General features: G+C 40.8%; 1 protein-coding gene across 4 annotated transcripts in view; it reads right to left on the bottom strand.

The window, feature by feature from the left end:
- The window catches only part of LOC118411297 (zinc finger CCHC domain-containing protein 7-like), a 63,541-nt gene that overhangs the window by 27,087 nt on the left and 19,307 nt on the right, over nt 1–17,147 (bottom strand). For all 4 annotated transcript variants that reach the window (XM_035813485.1, XM_035813481.1, XM_035813483.1 and 1 more), the window contains exons 5-6: nt 12,152–12,268; nt 3,313–3,486 (exon numbers count right to left, since the gene is read on the bottom strand). In XM_035813485.1, the coding sequence (XP_035669378.1) occupies nt 3,313–3,486; nt 12,152–12,268 (291 nt within the window). The remainder of the gene's footprint in view (nt 1–3,312; nt 3,487–12,151; nt 12,269–17,147) is intronic.

The raw sequence follows: 17,147 nt of genomic DNA, 5'->3' as shown, positions 1-17,147 counted from the left end.
CTCCCTGCGATAATTATGCATCGAGCAGAGCACACGAGTCCACATAGCAGGGTAATGGGGCGAGCGACGTTGGTGTGAAGTCAGGGGCTCAACTCTACAACTTATCAAGCGCCCAGTATCAATGCAAGAGATTTTCTGCTTCAGCGTTTTTGGACGGGCAGTTGACTCAGGATGACTAGTGCTAACAGGTGGTCCAACAGGCACTGAGTGAGGGACAACGCTGGACGGCTTGCACAGCTGCCTCACCGTCCCCCTAATCACACCATTGTGGTCTCCTTCATTAAAATAAGGAGATGCTTTAGAACGTCTTCAATGGTTCTTCTGAGAGGAGATTTACCAGCTTTTCCTGCACTTCCGGCCGCAGAGGAACCCACACCAGGGTCTTCTAACCTGTTTTCAATTTTAGTAATGAGATAATTAGTAGGGTTTGCAAGTCAGTAGCGGCAAATTACAGAAACAAATAGAAGCCAGGGGCTTAGTGGTCAAGCCACAGCTCCCAAGAGGGCATGACCCAAACTCTACAGTCTTGAAACTGCTTTGAACAGGTAAAATCCCTACTTAAAGGTCTGGGAGATGTCCGCTAGACTTGATCACAGGGGGTTGGACAAGATCAGCACAAATGTACACTCGCTTTCTTCAGTGACATTACTTTGCCTGTGACAAGCTTAACTTGTAAGCCTTTAATTTATCATGACCCTGACAATTGCATGATTCTTCTTACCTTTGCCAATATGTTTTGCTGCCTTTTGTGTGTCTGCCTGTGGAAAGCATTAGTCAAGAAGCTATGGATGCATCCTTTTGGATATTTGGTAGCGTAGGTGGATAGACGTCAGGAAAAGTCCATAGTGGGCATCCTAGCAGCTTTCTACAGTGTTGCAGTAGAAAATCAAGGTTGATAGCTTGTGCTATGGACATGCTATGGTCATGATTTTTGAGTGACACATACTGTAGCTCCTGTAACAGAGAGTGAGCGATGTACGTCTGGATCCCCTGGCAACTTTTATTTAACTATGAGGACCGATACTATTAGGTTATAACAAAATGAAGACAATGTACATAAAATTATGTACTCATTAAATAAAGGACAGTACACGCAGGCCAGGTAATGACTTTTACAAAAATCTATGTCTAAGATTTTGTGGAAACAAAAAACTGCCAGAAGTTCAGGGATGCTGCCCTTGTAAGAATTTCAAGGTCAAGGCAAATCCATTAATGTGCCTTAATTCTGAGGTCCTGTAGCTGAAATTACTACCATTCAACTTGGTATAAACTCGAGATTGAGATGCTTTTAAAAGTTCAAAGAAAACTGAAGTGCTTTTCATCTAATACGTTATACCTCTGCTGTTTAAACAAGTTTTCTGGCAGTGAAATAAAGAGCCAAACTATTACAAAACGTGATCTTTTAAGAACAAGTTTCTTGAGAGAGATTACCAGGCGCTTGGTAAGTAGGTGACCCCTTGATCAGATGAACAATAATTGGACTGTAGTTGAAATTGGCAGTGACATTCTAATTGAGGGTCATTTAGTTGTTGTTGACAGGTGTTTGTCCCCCTGATCAAGAAGAAAGTTCAATTGTATCGTTATTTGAATACTGGTGTGCTTGTACTAGTATTCTAATCTTACAGTAAGCACACACCTTTAGAGTGGAACAAAGCTGTCTCCAGGACTCTTCCCTCTGTCCCAGGACAAACATTTGCTTGTAGGTACGGAACACAAAATTCACCCGTCTGTCTCAAAAATTTTAACTTCATGACATGAAATTGACAAAAATGGGTTTTTGTAAGCTCAAAACAAGAAAAATTCAACAACAAAAATTAACAATATGGCCCTGTTTTTAATTGGGATATAACTAAAACAAAAAAGAAAAAAATAGAAAGAAGAAACAAGAGCTCTTCCACTATGTTTATTCTTTTCATAACTTTCTCCCAAACAATGATGGAAAAAAAATCAAGACTGGAGACTGGAGCCCTGAAGTGAAGGCTCTTCTTGCAAGAGAGAGCACAACTTCTCCCTGTGGGTAACACATGGAACATGGAAAGTGGACCTCCCTTCTGAGATTGATGTTCCCAATTCAAATTGATGAGGGAAACTTCTGCGTTGGAGATTTCGTTTATTACTCGTTCAAAATTTACTTTAGGAAAGAGATTACCACTCAATCATACAACTATTTATAACGAGCACCCGGCTATAACTCAGAGGCGATATTTTGATGTATACCTGGACCAGTAGCTCCATATGTTAGAATTAACTTCCACTCCCTCTTAAAGTGAAGGCATTGTATCAACACATGTCAGACGTGATGGAGGAGCTATTAACACACACGATAAAATCTGAAATTCGTTAGTCCTCACAGCTCCGAGTGGTATTGTGCGCCAGTCATCAAACGGCAATCCCAAACGCACGATTACACAGGAATGGCTACAGATGTAAATACATCACTTTATTGCTAATTTCTCAGTAGCTGCCCATGAAGTGAGTGGTATTCATCAACTGCTGAATGTTTTTACACATGGCTTGCACTATTGCCGCAGGTTTTTAATCAAGGAATAGGAAAGAAATTGGAGGGATGAAAAAGTGTGTGAGATAAGTCTGCGCCCGCTTGTTTCGAAGTGATATGATCTGTCATGAGCACTTGACAGAAATGACTTGGTGTGCTGATGATGCATTTATTGCAATAAAATTATCATGTTTGAGACAAGCATGAACATAACAACAATTTTATTCATGGTAACTAATCTTCTTAAGTCTTATAGCTTGTTACATAGTTATATTTTACCTCTCATATGCTAGTACCACCGCGTTCATGATTTTGGACAAAATATGCAATGATATAGGTTTTCAAATTTTTTCAGCTGTATAACCTTGACCTTGACTTAGACTTTAAGAAACACTGAAAGTTTGGAAAATATCTGGACTCAGATCTGGACCACATTGAATGGCAGGAATAGGGGAAGAGAGAGCTAACAAGAAAGTAGTCTTGCTACTTGTTCACTTACTAGGCAGTTCTGTCTCCCTGTTTCCTTTGTCAACTAACTCAGATGAGTATACTTCATAAATAATATTTTTCAAGTATAAGCAAAGCAACCCATGCCCAAAAATGATAATCCAGGAGATAATTTTAGACTGCAACGAAAGTCCTGATACTGTACAATTTATAGTACATACATGTAGCACTTTAAAAATAGTGTAGGCAGGAAGCAGAAAAATTTTCGCAGTGGTTGAGTGAGTGGTTGTGAGTTTGCAGTGAAGTAGGCACCTTGACCATAAACCCACTGCAAACATGTCTGCATTTACAGTATTGTAGAAACTTACCCTGGCCAGGTGTCCCTTCCAGTGACAGTGGAGACACACGCTCTCTGCACAGCGGTACCTGCCCTTACAGTAGCGGGTCTGGTGTCCAGGGGTGGAGCAGAAGTGGCAGGCAGCAGTAGGACAGGTGGAGGACTGGTGGTCTCGGCCGCCACATAGGAAACACGCTGACTTCCTCTGGGGATGAGAAATAACCAGATTAAAGGCAAGGAAGGTGGCCCGCTTGTCCACATTGCTTTTCTACCACAGACGGAGTTATACATGTATTACCAGTCATTCATTCAAGAGTGGAAGACGTACAGATGATGTCTGAAACTCGTCTGTGTAGCAAGTTGACTGTAAATGAAAATGAAAGTCAAAAAGACAACAACAACACAAAGCACTGTTTAAAAAATTAACATATTGTAGTGAAAAAATTAGATGTAATGCGACAACATCCTTAGATAGGGCCCTTGGTTAGAATCCCCAGGCTGTTCATCCAACTACACAACAGCCTTGCCACAGCACACATTTTCAACCAAGCACACTGGGTCATCACACCCTACTCTTTTTTGATAAGTGTGTTGGGTTCTTTATGGGCAAAGGTTTGATGCTTGAGGCATACACCAAAGTGCCCTAATACTAGTACATGGGGCAAACTGATGCTATACATTTGGAATCTAGATTCCCGACATCTGAGATAAATCTATACAACAATAGATGGCTTTAGAGAGTTTTGTGCTATTGTAGAGAACAAGGTCCTGTACCCTTGAATAGATTAGTCCATCTTAGGTAGATACATTTCAGCAAAAACCCCTTCAAGGCCTGCAGGTCTAAAACAACAGCTCAAAAGACAATTTGAAACGATTGAAGTTCATCAAATTTTTGACCGAACACAAGGAAACTGCAGCTTACCAAATTTGATAAGTTTCCTCTGTTTGTTGGCCCAAAAGTCATGATGTGTGCCCCAAACTGATGGAGCTAAACTTTTTTCCTTCATACTATGTGGGTTTGCTCACATGTGAAGTCAGACTACCAATAAAAGGATCAAGAGAATCAGGTAGTTGGACCTCCCACCATGTTTTGCAAAGTTTTCCATAAAAGTCTGTGAAAAAGATGCCAAAATGGTACTCTGAAGTGAGCTCAACTTGTGATCAAACTACTACAGATCTAGACTCTGTAGTATAAAAATTTTAATTTTGAAATTCGTAAAAATTATGATTAGACACAACTTTATTGACACCTGCATTTGTCCCAGACAAGCAGCTCCCTAACAGCATTGTCAGACCACAATGGGTGTTGAGTTTGACAGACAGCTGACACTAATGTACAGGGGACAAGATCAGCCTTTCACAATCAGGCCTACCATAATCCTCCATTATTGCAAATACGTCAGCTGTAATCAGGGTTCTTAAAACGTGGCTTAAGTAATCACCAATCCCTTCTTTGTTGGGGAGAATGTCTCTTTCACGGACAGGGCCAGAAGGGGTTGTAAGGACACCTGGTTGAAATGAAGCAGACCCTCATCATAAAAGAGACACAAATCCTTTAACTTCTACCTGACTGAATGTCTGCATGATGACACACCCAGCAAAGCTTAGCTAAGGACATGCCAATCTCATTCAATAGTTCCCAGATTTAAAGAAAGATAATGCCAAACTGGAAGAAAAACATTGAACGAAAAGTCTGAGGGTGTGAAAATAGTGCCAAATTCTAGTTGTTGTTTTTCAAGCACTCTATTCAGTGTCTTGCAAGTTTCAATGACTGCAGTTAAACATGCAAAGAGTTCTTTTGCAGCCATCTTCACTTTGAGAGGTCAAAGGTTGTACATGGTCATGGTTGAATTCTATTTAATCCATTGACTACTTTCAAGTAATTCCACTTAGTTTTCAAAGATACATGATTCCCCAATGAACTAAACATACATGTAGTTTGAATTGACTTCACTTTACAGTCTTAAAGTACAAATTTAAAAGTAATGGCTGTGACAGGACCCATCACTAACTTTATTTTCCCACCTGTTCAAGTTACTTATTTCAGTGCAATGTACATGTACAAGACAACAGGGTACATGCGTCCCTTTCTCAGCACACGCATCCTTGAAACATGAAACAGTGTTGTCCCTCACTGTCTGTTGACAGTCTGGCTGGTGGCTGTAAGCAAGTCACAGAAATGTCCTTCAAATGTCCTTTTCACATTTCCTACTAATCCACAATCGGCATGTCATGTCAATCTTTTGATTTATCTACTTTCAAATTTTTCTTTTGTTCTGGACAATACCATCTAACAATCTCATGTCATTTCTGCAATATACTTCAGATACTGGAATCCTACGCCAATCATAAATAAGAATAATACAAACAAGTGTTCCTGACTCAAGTTTTACCAATGAGAAATTTTCAAGTGGCCCTGTTTTGGTTTTTGTAGTTACCACTTTCCACATTGTTTTAGAGTGAAAGAGACATATTTACTGAACCCAGACATTGTACAGTACATCAAATTATCTTTGGTGACATCCGGCGGTTAGTTCTTCCCACCTGAATCTATTGTCTTGGGAGTAGTAAATTACCAAAGGTGAGTTAATGATAGTGTGACTAGCTGACTTCTGCAAACAAAAGAAGTCTATTGGAGTGTGATGAAGCAGTGTTCAGGTGCCTATGCCTAATAAGGCGTGTCCCCAACCCCCTCGCAGGGTTCAACCTCGTGTCACACACCTCAATTTCTTCCCTAATGTCAGATTATCATAATTGTGCTGGTGGCAAACAGCTTCGTTCCACGTCTGCACCCATGACTGTTACTGAAAATACCAGAATGGTAGGACGGAAGTTGGGAAGGGCAGAAGCTGGAGAGACATCCATTTGGTCAAAAGTTTAAGGTCACGTGTCGACCATTTACAGCAGTTGCCTAAGGCAATAAATGAGATAATTAAGATGATAGACAAAAGTACAAATTTCACTATGTTCACTTCCAATGAGTTCATACATGTACAAATACACCCACCACTACCTTAAACTACTGATAACTTTGAAAAACTTTCAAAACTGATACCAATTTATTCCTGTTACAGACTGCCTATCTTTGGACCTTTTAGCGAATGTTATTACTATCACTATAACATTAAAACAATACACAAGTTAGTACTTTACTATAGAGGTTGTCTCCGCAGGATCACAATTTCCTGTTTAATTGAACACTTTTAAGATTTTTTCTAACACAAGATTACAAGGCAACCTCCCTGATTTTTATGAATAATGCAATGTCCATCATAATTAGTTTAACATGGAAAAAAATCAAATTTTCCACTGTGAAAGCAAGTAATCAAATCTTCTACACCATTAATCATTGCCAGTATATTATATTGTACTTTAAGGCTACCACCTTGTGAGTTTGAGTGCTAAGGTGACTGACAAACTTGTCAAAAGTGACCATTTTGTTTATGATGTAACAGTAAAAGTTAAAGCGAAGTACAACTGAAATATACATCACTTCAATCATAACCAAACTTCCCCAACCCAGTAATCAGTTGTCAATTTATAAATATTTACTTTTATATGCTAAGTTGAAGTTCTCCCTATTTCAAGTTTTGACAATGATTCCCACCACTCCTTCGTTCCACGTAGTACCTCAGACTAAGCTCTGCATTCTTGTGCAGAACTGCTTCTCTCTGAGTCTGCACGAGGTGCTGAGAATCCTATTTTTAAGCAGTTTTAATTACCTGTCCCTTCCCACCACGACAGGTACACCACCACAAACAGGTAATATGGAACCCGAGTCATTTGGCCTCCGGGCTCGTCTTATCTGATGGACATAACTTGTCATGTCGCTACTGGGGGACAGGCTCCGCTTGGCACGCAAGTCTCAATCAATCCTTCGCTGCTGACAAAGCACGGGGGAATCTGATTGGCAGAGGCTTGACACCTCTATAGTTCCAGTTGCCCCGTACCCCGGGGCTACTAGCGATGGAACGTTCCCAGAAACATGTAATCACCTGTTTTGCAATCTTCAAGCAGGTGCAAATCTTTGTTTGCCTTTCTTTATTAATTCTCAATCCGATCAGGCATTCCTATGGTATCCTCAAACCAGCAGGTTTAACAAATGGATGGCAACAGTTTTGTGAAGAGAAGTCTGCATTCTCTCACAGAATTTTGACGGATTAGATTGGGTAGGTGTGATGTATTCAGCCTCTTCACAACAACTTTGAAACATGTGGATGTACATGTACATGTAGCTAAAAGTATGACTTTTAAATTTAAGGGACAGTGATAAAGTAGGGGAGAGATACTTGTATCTATTGTAGCACCCTTCTCCAGCACAGCTTTGATGCAATTAAAAATTTCATTCAACACAGCAAAGTTTGGAATTTTTTTTTGTGCCCTACACAAGCACTAACCCCCCCTGCTCAACAAAAAAAAGAATCACAGGGAAACTCCATTGCACCATTGTAAAGGTCAATAAATCAGCGGTCCAATGATATGTAATACAAAGCAACTAATTAAGTAATAATAAGTTTCAAAGTTTTTTTTGTTGACCATAGTTTGCTGCTTTCCTGGCCCAGCCTTAATGATTGGGTGTTACTTTCATTACAAACAATAAAGAATATGATATTGTACAGTAGGGAAAAAAATACTGCAAGAAAACTCATTGGTTCTTTTGATTCCATTACTTAATTCACCATTGTTATAATTACATACAGTGTGTAAAATCAAACCCGCATTACTCACGATCATCTCAAAATGAAAAATGTCTTTAACTGTCTTGCAGATGCAAGGAAATTGCCTAAAGGGTTCCCCATGAGACATGGCAGTCTTCACAGTGGCAGAAGTTTTCTGCCATGACAGCAAGTGTCTGCCAGTAGAGATCATCAATCAACACAGGGTTGCCTTGCTTCAGGAACAATGGTCCCTGCAGTCAAGAAACTGTGAAAAATAAGGTGTCTTTCCTGAAAAACGACCTCCTATTGATTAATTAAACAGTCTGCTACTTCCTGATGAGCCTGATGAACCTTGGAGACGGCCTTCCCTCCGTCTGGAGACCCAGGTGCTTCTCCAGATCACTTGGAGTGGGGACAAGTTGGAAGACTTTCTCTCTGAGAAATGTTTATTCACGGACCCAATATTGCACACAAATGCATATTACATGTGTAGGCGACTCTACTGAGAAATGCACATTGCTTGTTGATGTTTTGAATCCTGGTAGAAATGTCGGGGGACTTAAGGAGATACTTTTCCACAAGCGCTCCGAGGTCGCCCCTTCTATCGGAAGGCCTGCCTTCAAAGGTTGCCGCGAGGGGTGACGGTGGTGCATGTCGAATACCAAATTGCGAGCAGGCGACTGCCAGCGGCAGGGCCTCCACAGTCCATTTCAGCGATCAACTGCCCATGAAAAACAGTTATTCCGATAAGGTGGGCTGACGATACAGTTACCCCAAGCGGCGCCAGCCTGGAACAGGGCAGGCGGGGCAGTTCCTGGGGTCCCCTTAATTTTCCATCATTGTTTTAGGTGGTGCCTGTTTAGTATGCATTCTCAGGCTAGCCCAGGCACCATCAGTCCTTGGAGAAACTTGAGCACCGACGGAATACAAAGGGAGGTATTTCACTTTATCATCGATTCCGAGGGTGACAGGGAGCGCCTTCTTTATTGGCCTAGTCCCTTCAGCAGGAATGTTTCATATTGTGCTGCTTTATTCCCCAAACACAGGCTCCCTGACAATTAATTAGATTAAGCTCCTGCTTTCTGTGGGAAAAAAGAAGTGCCAATACAGCGAGATGACAACACGTCCCCTCGGAGGGCCGCTGCCTCAGATCCCAGCCACTAAAACAGCTGTCATCTTTAAAGAGCCCTGAAGCACTAACAATGCAGTTTGGGTCTCGTAGGACATTCCCAACAAAATAAGGGACATTGTCAACACATAGGACAGTCACTGAGATTTCATCCAATTTGTGAAAAAAAAGAAGTTGAATACAAGATACAAGACTTGTTCGGTTCTTTGCAGACTCATCAGAGGGAGACTAATTCAAAAAGTTCTTCCCTCAATGAAGACATTTCAAGCATCATTGAGTCTGGGCCTTTTCATAGGTAAAGAATTCCCCCTCAGGGAAGAACCTTTTCTATACCAGATCCCTAGCTACAGGGTGTAGCTCAAAACATTGTCATTATTCCAAATTCCCATAATCACTCCTTTGCACCTTCAATGCACAGATGTCAATGCTTTTTGTCAGTGCGGGGACCAGATAACCCGGAGATTGTGTGGTGTTAGGCCTGGGAAGTAAGACCAGTCCAGGTGTGTAAGCTCTTAATCCCGTGCAAAATTTGATTAAAAACTCCTCCTTGCCACCACCAGGACCAGTTCAAATCCTTCCAAGCAAAAGAAAACATTCGGGGAAGCAGGGACAAAAGTGGCTGTGACTTCAAAGACAGGGACAAGTGCCTTGCACAAAGGGACTGCCATATCAAACGAGTCTCTCCATACAGGCCACTCTGTGTCCAAATATGGTAGAAACCTCTTTAGGAGACCCCTTGTCTTCTGGAGGACAATGGACTTCTGATGGCATGTCTGAGCTAGGGTGAGAGGGATTCCAAAACAGATTCCTCTCAAGCCAGCTAATACCGAGCTTTGTAAACACTTAGGATGATTCATGATTTCTGGTAGAGGCGTCCTGCCTGGCCATGAGCAGGCATTTCTGCTTGAGGACACCTGTTAACAACACTGGGGATGGCTTATATGCATTACATCACATATAATGAGATGCATCATTAACCTTGTAAAGAGATCTTTTGACTGGTCCATCTTTAAACCCCATACTTTTGAACATATTGTCTTCTTAGGGTCTCTATTGCTTCCCTTCCTGTATGGCAATCTCTCTGTGTAATGTGTGAACTTTATACGATGCATCCTCTAAACCAGTAGAACACACATTATGATTATGGTTTAAACCAAGCAATATTATCAACGAGTCTTTTCCATAGCAGTGCTGGTTGTTCAGGTACTGCATAGGTTGAATAGTAAACATAACAGGTGTGTGAGGTTAAAGGTCATCTTGGTCATGTGACCTAACTCATGTTTACAGTTTATTTGGACAGTCTTCCAAGCCAATCCAGAAAAAGATGAGGAAATACTATTTATTACTTCTCCTACCATGCCAAATTATACAGAAATCTGAATCGACCATTGTTTTGCGTTACAAAACCAGGAAAGCAAACTTGATGGAAGACATTCTCTGCCAATCTTTCATATAATTGGTACACAACCACATCAAACCTACAATTTGTCATAAAATCACAAATCTCAAACCATCATCATAAAACTTTGTCTGCAGTATTTTATGTGGCTAACTTTTCACTCTTCAAAATATGACCACAAATTTGACCAACTTTTTCATTTTCTGTTTTAAAAAAAACTATTCTTTGACAAAGTGAGGAATACACCTCCAGTGTCACATGTCAATGACATACAGTAATACCCTCTACTTGAAAATCTTTCCAGACCACATGGGCCATTGGTTCCTGGTCTTGCAGTTCTACCTATAACTGCAATTTTATGAAGTCAGCATCACTGGGAGTGTCCGTGCCAAGTTTTATCGTCGTGTTGCCACAGCATGAGTTATGCTCCCTATATAAAATACGAGGAAATCACCATCTCCCAGAAATTGATTTCTCACTAATATAGAATTATCGGGAGTGCCTTCTGTTCGATAATACCCACAGACCATGACTCAATACAATCTTCCGTATTCATTATGCTATCATACAAATCTGATATATTCATTATGTCATCTAACAGGGAACGGAGAAGGGACTCCCCTGGGAGCACTGTGGGTTCTTGGTGGAGACAGGTGGCTCACTTACCAAGCAAATACGGCCTGATTTAAAGACGGCGGTCAGCAGACCCGCCGCAAAACTTAAGGCAAAAAAACTGCCGGTGAATTGTTTTCTTAAGTTTCAAACAGTGCAGGTTTTCTTAAGTTTTTTCATAAAAGCGTACACTTTGGTCTAAAAAAATTACAGGAATAGGTAAAAGGAAAGACAACATGGTCAGCAGACAGGTGCAAAACTTGACCCAAAAACTCTACATGAATGGTATAACTACTAACTTAAATGGTAATACTAACTTAAAACCCTGCACAATTTTCTTCCATTTTTCTATAAAAATATTACTCTTTGGTCTTCCATCTCAGGCCATGTTGACTTGAACATATGGATGATATCTTCTGGGAACCCAAAACTGATGCAAGCTTTTGAATAAAGATAGATGGTTTGGCCAAAAGAAAAGTTGCCTTAATTATGAAATCAATGTCGTTAGGAAGATACCAAACTATAGATTCTTCATTTTTGTTCTTTCACATATTTTTCTTTGACTTTGGCATTCTATGAAAGCATCCGTTTCCTGAATTTTGTCCACTTTATGGCATATATTTGCTCATTTTGCAGCAGCTTTTCACAATTAACAGCATGGTTAAAAACGTATTGCAAGTGCAGTTGTCTTCCATACAAATGAATCAACATGGCCTTACTGGAACTAACGAAAGGCGGGTTAAGACAACATTGCAAGCTTACAATAATGACATGCAAATAAAATGCAGAATAAACAGCTAAATAAATAAACAACATCAAGGGACATTTATTCATAAAATACATCTTTATAACAGTTGGACTGAAAAAGTGTTTATTTCAAGACTCATGTTATAAGATCAGCTGTCGGCATTTAAAAATGAAGTGTGAGTCATATCAAGTTAATGAGGAAGCAGAAGCATTGCATCATGGTGCACCTAATCTCAATTGGGATAGAACATGATGATACACTGATGACATATACATGTTTAGATGTGCATTTACATTCACTGAAATTGAAAATATGTGTACGTACAGGTGGTTTGGGGCAGACCTTGGACAAGTGTCCAACCTGGTCACAGTTCCGGCAGCGAACACTGGAGTGGCTGATGTCACGGTAGTACCTGCTGCGCTGGAACTTCCCAAACTGGATCTGGAAACAACACCCAACACAGGATTAGTGGAAGATGAAAATCCAAAGTAGTCATCCTCTATTGAGGAGAAGCATAATAAATTTTATTGGCTGATAGTGGACTGTAGCCTTTAATTTGCTGGGATTTTTATACACAAAATAAGCTATCTATCTATCGGTCGGCCGCAAGGCGGGCGACTGCAAGTCTCCACTGTTTCTTGTCGGCAGCCAGGGTTTTGATCTGCCCCGGTGTAAGTAGGCCGCTTTCGTCCCCCAGCAGCTGCTGTATGTACTGCAGGTAGGACATGGGTTGGCGACCTCGCCTGCGTTTGCTATCTGCCGCCAACAAATCTATCTGCCGCCAACAAATCAAGACAAGAAGTTCTACTTCAGTACCAAGGCCAAACACCAGGGGGACCAGAATCAATCTTGACCTTTGTCTTACCAATCCCTATCCACATACCAAATATTCTCATAGTCCATCTACATGCCCGTAGCCAGGGGGGGTTCGGGGGGTTCGGAAGAACCCCCCCACACGCTCAAAAGGTCCGCTTTTTCAGGCTCGAAGGTCCACTTTTTCATGTCCAAGATTTTTTTTCAAAGGCATGACTGATTTGCATTTTTCCCTGATAGACATTTCAGCCAATCATAGTGAGTCTATCAGCAAAATGTGCCCCAGAAAGTGCAGGAAATGGCTTTTCAGAGGGTCCAGATTTCAAAATTTCCCCGGACCTCCATTGCGACGCCTCGCGCCTTTGGTGTCGCACATGGTGAAAATATGTCGAGGGAGTTGGCCTCAAAGACTTACGCAAAAGCCTTGTCCTTTAATAGAAATTCCATTAAACTTCGCAAGCGATTTTTTCCCATCAAAATGCAGGAAATGACGTTTCAGAGGGTCGAAATTTCAATTTTTCCGGGGGAGCATGCCCCCGGACCCCCCTAGGAAGCTCACGCCTTCGGCGTGAGTCTCGCGCCTACGGCGCTCGATGGTCCCACAATTACTAAAAAGAACCCCCCCAACCAAAATCCTGGCTACGGGCATGATCTATAGTTATAACTATAGATAAGGGACATTGTTATAGTTATAAAGTTATTCTGGCCACAAATATCTGAAAGCATAAACGCACAGCTGCAGACAGACACAATACATCAATTTTTCATGGAGGCAAAAAATCTAATACCAATGGTATGCTCAAGAAAAAATGAAAACAAAAACCTCTCTAAATGACCAAATAGCGCACATGAATTATCCTGAGGGTAGGATCAGCTTCTACCCAGAACAAGCTTGGTCCAATATGACAAGTATTGACGTGTTTGTTAATTTCCTCAAAGTTGGGACATGATCTGACATCCCATCCAGCAACATTAAGTTAGCTCCTGTCATTCCTGCCATCCAACAATAGAAAGATTAGCTGCCAGGATGGGGTACAAAGAAATGACTTCTCCTCCATGATAGTTTGTGTTGGCCCCAGGCTGCCATGGGTCAGTGCCTACCATCTTGTTTCCTGACCCGTGGTGTCCGTAGGTGACACCATCGCGGTGCCAACGTTTATTGCTGTAGGGACTCTTTTCTCTCCTGTCTAACACTGTGGATCATACTTGCGGTGAAGAAAGCAACAATGTTGGTTCAAGATCTGCATACCAAAACTTAAGTCCTTTCCTGACTGGTGCAGATAGAGCGGTGCCAGTCTCCTTTTCAATAGCCCTTGGGCCACACAACTTTTTTGCAACCACTACAGTACTAGGGGGCTAATCAACTGGTTCTATGGTAGTGAACTGGTAGTGGTGTTTGTTCAATCTTTTAACACACATATTGATGTTGAAAGAGGTTTTATCAAGTTCAAAAACCCCAAGTTTAAGACAAAAAAGTTTGGATTACGAAGAATTGAGAACTCTTTTCATCTGCCCATGTTTCCAACCATTACTTTTCTTGTGTTTCAATGGAGAAAAACTATATGTCAACAATTTAGATTATCTTTGAAATTCTAAAAATCAACATTTTGAGTCATATCACATCAATACCGCTTTAAATTTTGTAGACAATATATAGCAGGGCTCTTGAAACAGAAGTAACTACCATAATTAAGGTTAGGAAACTGTTTTCTTAGGCATAAGTTAGTTAAGTCACTTAATCCCCAGTATGGGAGGTCAAGTCCAAATAATCTTTTAACACTTCAGACCAATTAAAACTCTTGCTGTAGGTCTAGTTACCTTCACCAAGACTGCAATATTCTAGGTAGCATTTGTATGTTTGTATGTGTGTGTATGTGGGGGAAAAGCATAACTGGAATGGCTTGGTTGGGTTGTATTGGTATTTTCTAAGTGGGTAGGCCTTCATGAGACCTTGGCATGATTACATTCTGGGCCCCCTATTGGCTTGTCTGGGTATTTTAGCAGAATATAAGCAGTATTTCAATTTCTGGACAAGTTATGATATTTGAGTGATAGATAACTATTGGGACAGAGAGTAAGTGGTGTAGGTTTGGGTCCTCTAGCAGCTTTTTTTTAACCACAGGAGTAAGTTTTGTTCAGATTTTGAAATAGAAAACTCAAGAAGGGGTTGATTGTTGGCATGTACATATTTGTTAAATCTGGGCTCAGGACACTTACCATTAAAATTCATATCACTACAAATATTTTAGTTATACATGATGTTTTATATCAACCTAATAGGCACTTAAACATCCTTGTATTTGCTGTGTTTATTTTAGATACAAGAGGTAGGCTCAATCACTGCACTTGTTAAAAGTCTAAAAACACTAAAAATCCACATATTAGAATATATAAGAGCAACCTGTACAAATTCACTGTCTGAGATGACGAACCTAAAGCAACTCAAATGAAACACTGCTGAAATTATGACTGATTTACTAAACCTAAAAAGGTGGCTCCCACTTACAAGCTCTTACAGGTAATGGTCACATCACACATGATATACTGGTTTCATCTTCTCTACCAGACAATTCCTTTGCATTATCTGATAAGCCTGCATTAAAGTCCCTTATACCCTGCAGCCTGGGGCCATAGGTATAATATAAGAGCCTAATCATTGCAGGAAATACAGTCTACAAGAAATGGAAACACCAAACAACATCCTTATCTGAGACAGTCATATCTGATACCTTCTTCCTTCCTTTCTTCCCAATATCATATATCATCTCATTCCCTGGGGAGGTAACTTCTCTGCAAGTTCCCATTGCTAACTCAGGATTTTGTACACAGCACATCATGAACTCTGGTAGCTCCCTAGGTGTAGATGCTAAAATTAGTACTGTTTCATACCTATCAATTTTCATTCTATGTACAATCAATGTCATATCCTCATGCTGGATTAATTAGAGTCACACATCATGTACCAAAGGGAAAGGACCCATCTCTCCTCCTCCGCTTGCAATAAATAATCATTGATTATACTTATGAATTTGTCAGCCCTTTTTGCGGGCTTCAAGTTACTATCTGCAAGCTTAGACATTGTACAATGTAGGTTACCGGCAGTATGCTATGGTTTACTCTACATGAGGGTCTGCATGGAGGTCCTGACATCACTTCAAACTGAATTTAGAATAACCCCCTACGTATTACGCTAAAATCAAGGATAGCAATTATGCATAATTTCATCATCTCACTACGAATTAAGAGAGAATTCGAAAGTCAACTTTCCCTTAAAAATAACTGGAAATAGAATGCCTACGTCTCACAGAAAGGGACATGCAGGTCCTCCTGTATGAGAGAAATGGCATTTCCTAAAACTATATGCCCACCGTTCTACATTGTAGGAAATGGTTTTCTGATTATCACTGAATAGCCATATCTCGGTTAACAATACTACAGTAACTTCATTATCTCGGCACAAGAAAAATGTTATCTCCTAATTGTGGGATGAGACAATGTGTTTTGTAAAGCCTATCAAAGTTCCAATCTTAATTACATATTCAGACTCCTTTGTCTGACTCTGGCTTCATCTTCCCAAGGTTACAAGACTAAGTAACCCCATACTGTAATGGTTGTTGCGTGTTGTCTGACAACACCGTGCTGGTGTTCCACTAAGGATAAGAGCTGGTCTATTCCTTCTCATCTCCTGCCTTTATCAGGAAATTGAGTACCTTACTGTGCAGACAAGGCTGCAGCCCTTTGATCTAATTGGCAGAAAATAGAGGAAGGATTTCCAGGTGGCTCTCTCCTTATCAGTCTAACTACATAAGGCTTTCACAAACAGGTGTTACACTGGTGCAATAACTTCTGCACATTCCTGTGCACTGATTTATGCACGGTTTTGCAGTTTTCACCATTATTTTGCTGATGAAAGCCCTTCATTAAGTATTCATGCAAGGCATCTTTAAATTGGTAGGGCTGTAATCTACAGAGGCTAAGCCCAAGTCCCAAGGATCGGAAACACCTTCCGGCGTTTTCCTGATCTTGAAGATAAGCCGTAGTTATTTTTCACTTTACTATTGCTTATTTGTTTTGCAAATGAGCTGAGTGGCGCTTTTCGTTTTTAAATATTTGGTTGGCCTTTCTGTTCTCTTCATTGGTTTTACAAATAGGTAGGTCAAAGGAAACATAATGGAAAACTGGTGAACATTTAAAGTGTCAATTTTTGACAGGGACCCAATATCAATATCAGAGGGGATAATGAATAAAGGAGAGACAACTGTTTCTGTGGGAGCGGGACGGTTTATCAGTGCGGCTATCTCCAGACCTGCAGGTTCTGTCTCTCCATCACAGAGCCCGCCACACCTCCCTTCATCTCCAACCTCCCGCAAACCAGCCCAAACCACACCGAGCATAAAATTGTCTTTGTGTCAACCAGGGGATCCCCGCGAGACCCCTCATTTGGTGGCGCCATCGAAGCGAACCCCCTCCAGGGCACAAGACTCATTATTGCTGCCTTTCGGAGATG

The sequence above is a fragment of the Branchiostoma floridae genome, chromosome 3 (genome assembly GCF_000003815.2).
Source record: "Branchiostoma floridae strain S238N-H82 chromosome 3, Bfl_VNyyK, whole genome shotgun sequence".
Classification (NCBI taxonomy): Eukaryota; Metazoa; Chordata; class Leptocardii; order Amphioxiformes; family Branchiostomatidae; genus Branchiostoma; species Branchiostoma floridae.
The sequence above is the reverse complement of the archived record's forward strand: the minus strand, read 5'-3'. Positions and strand labels throughout refer to the sequence as shown.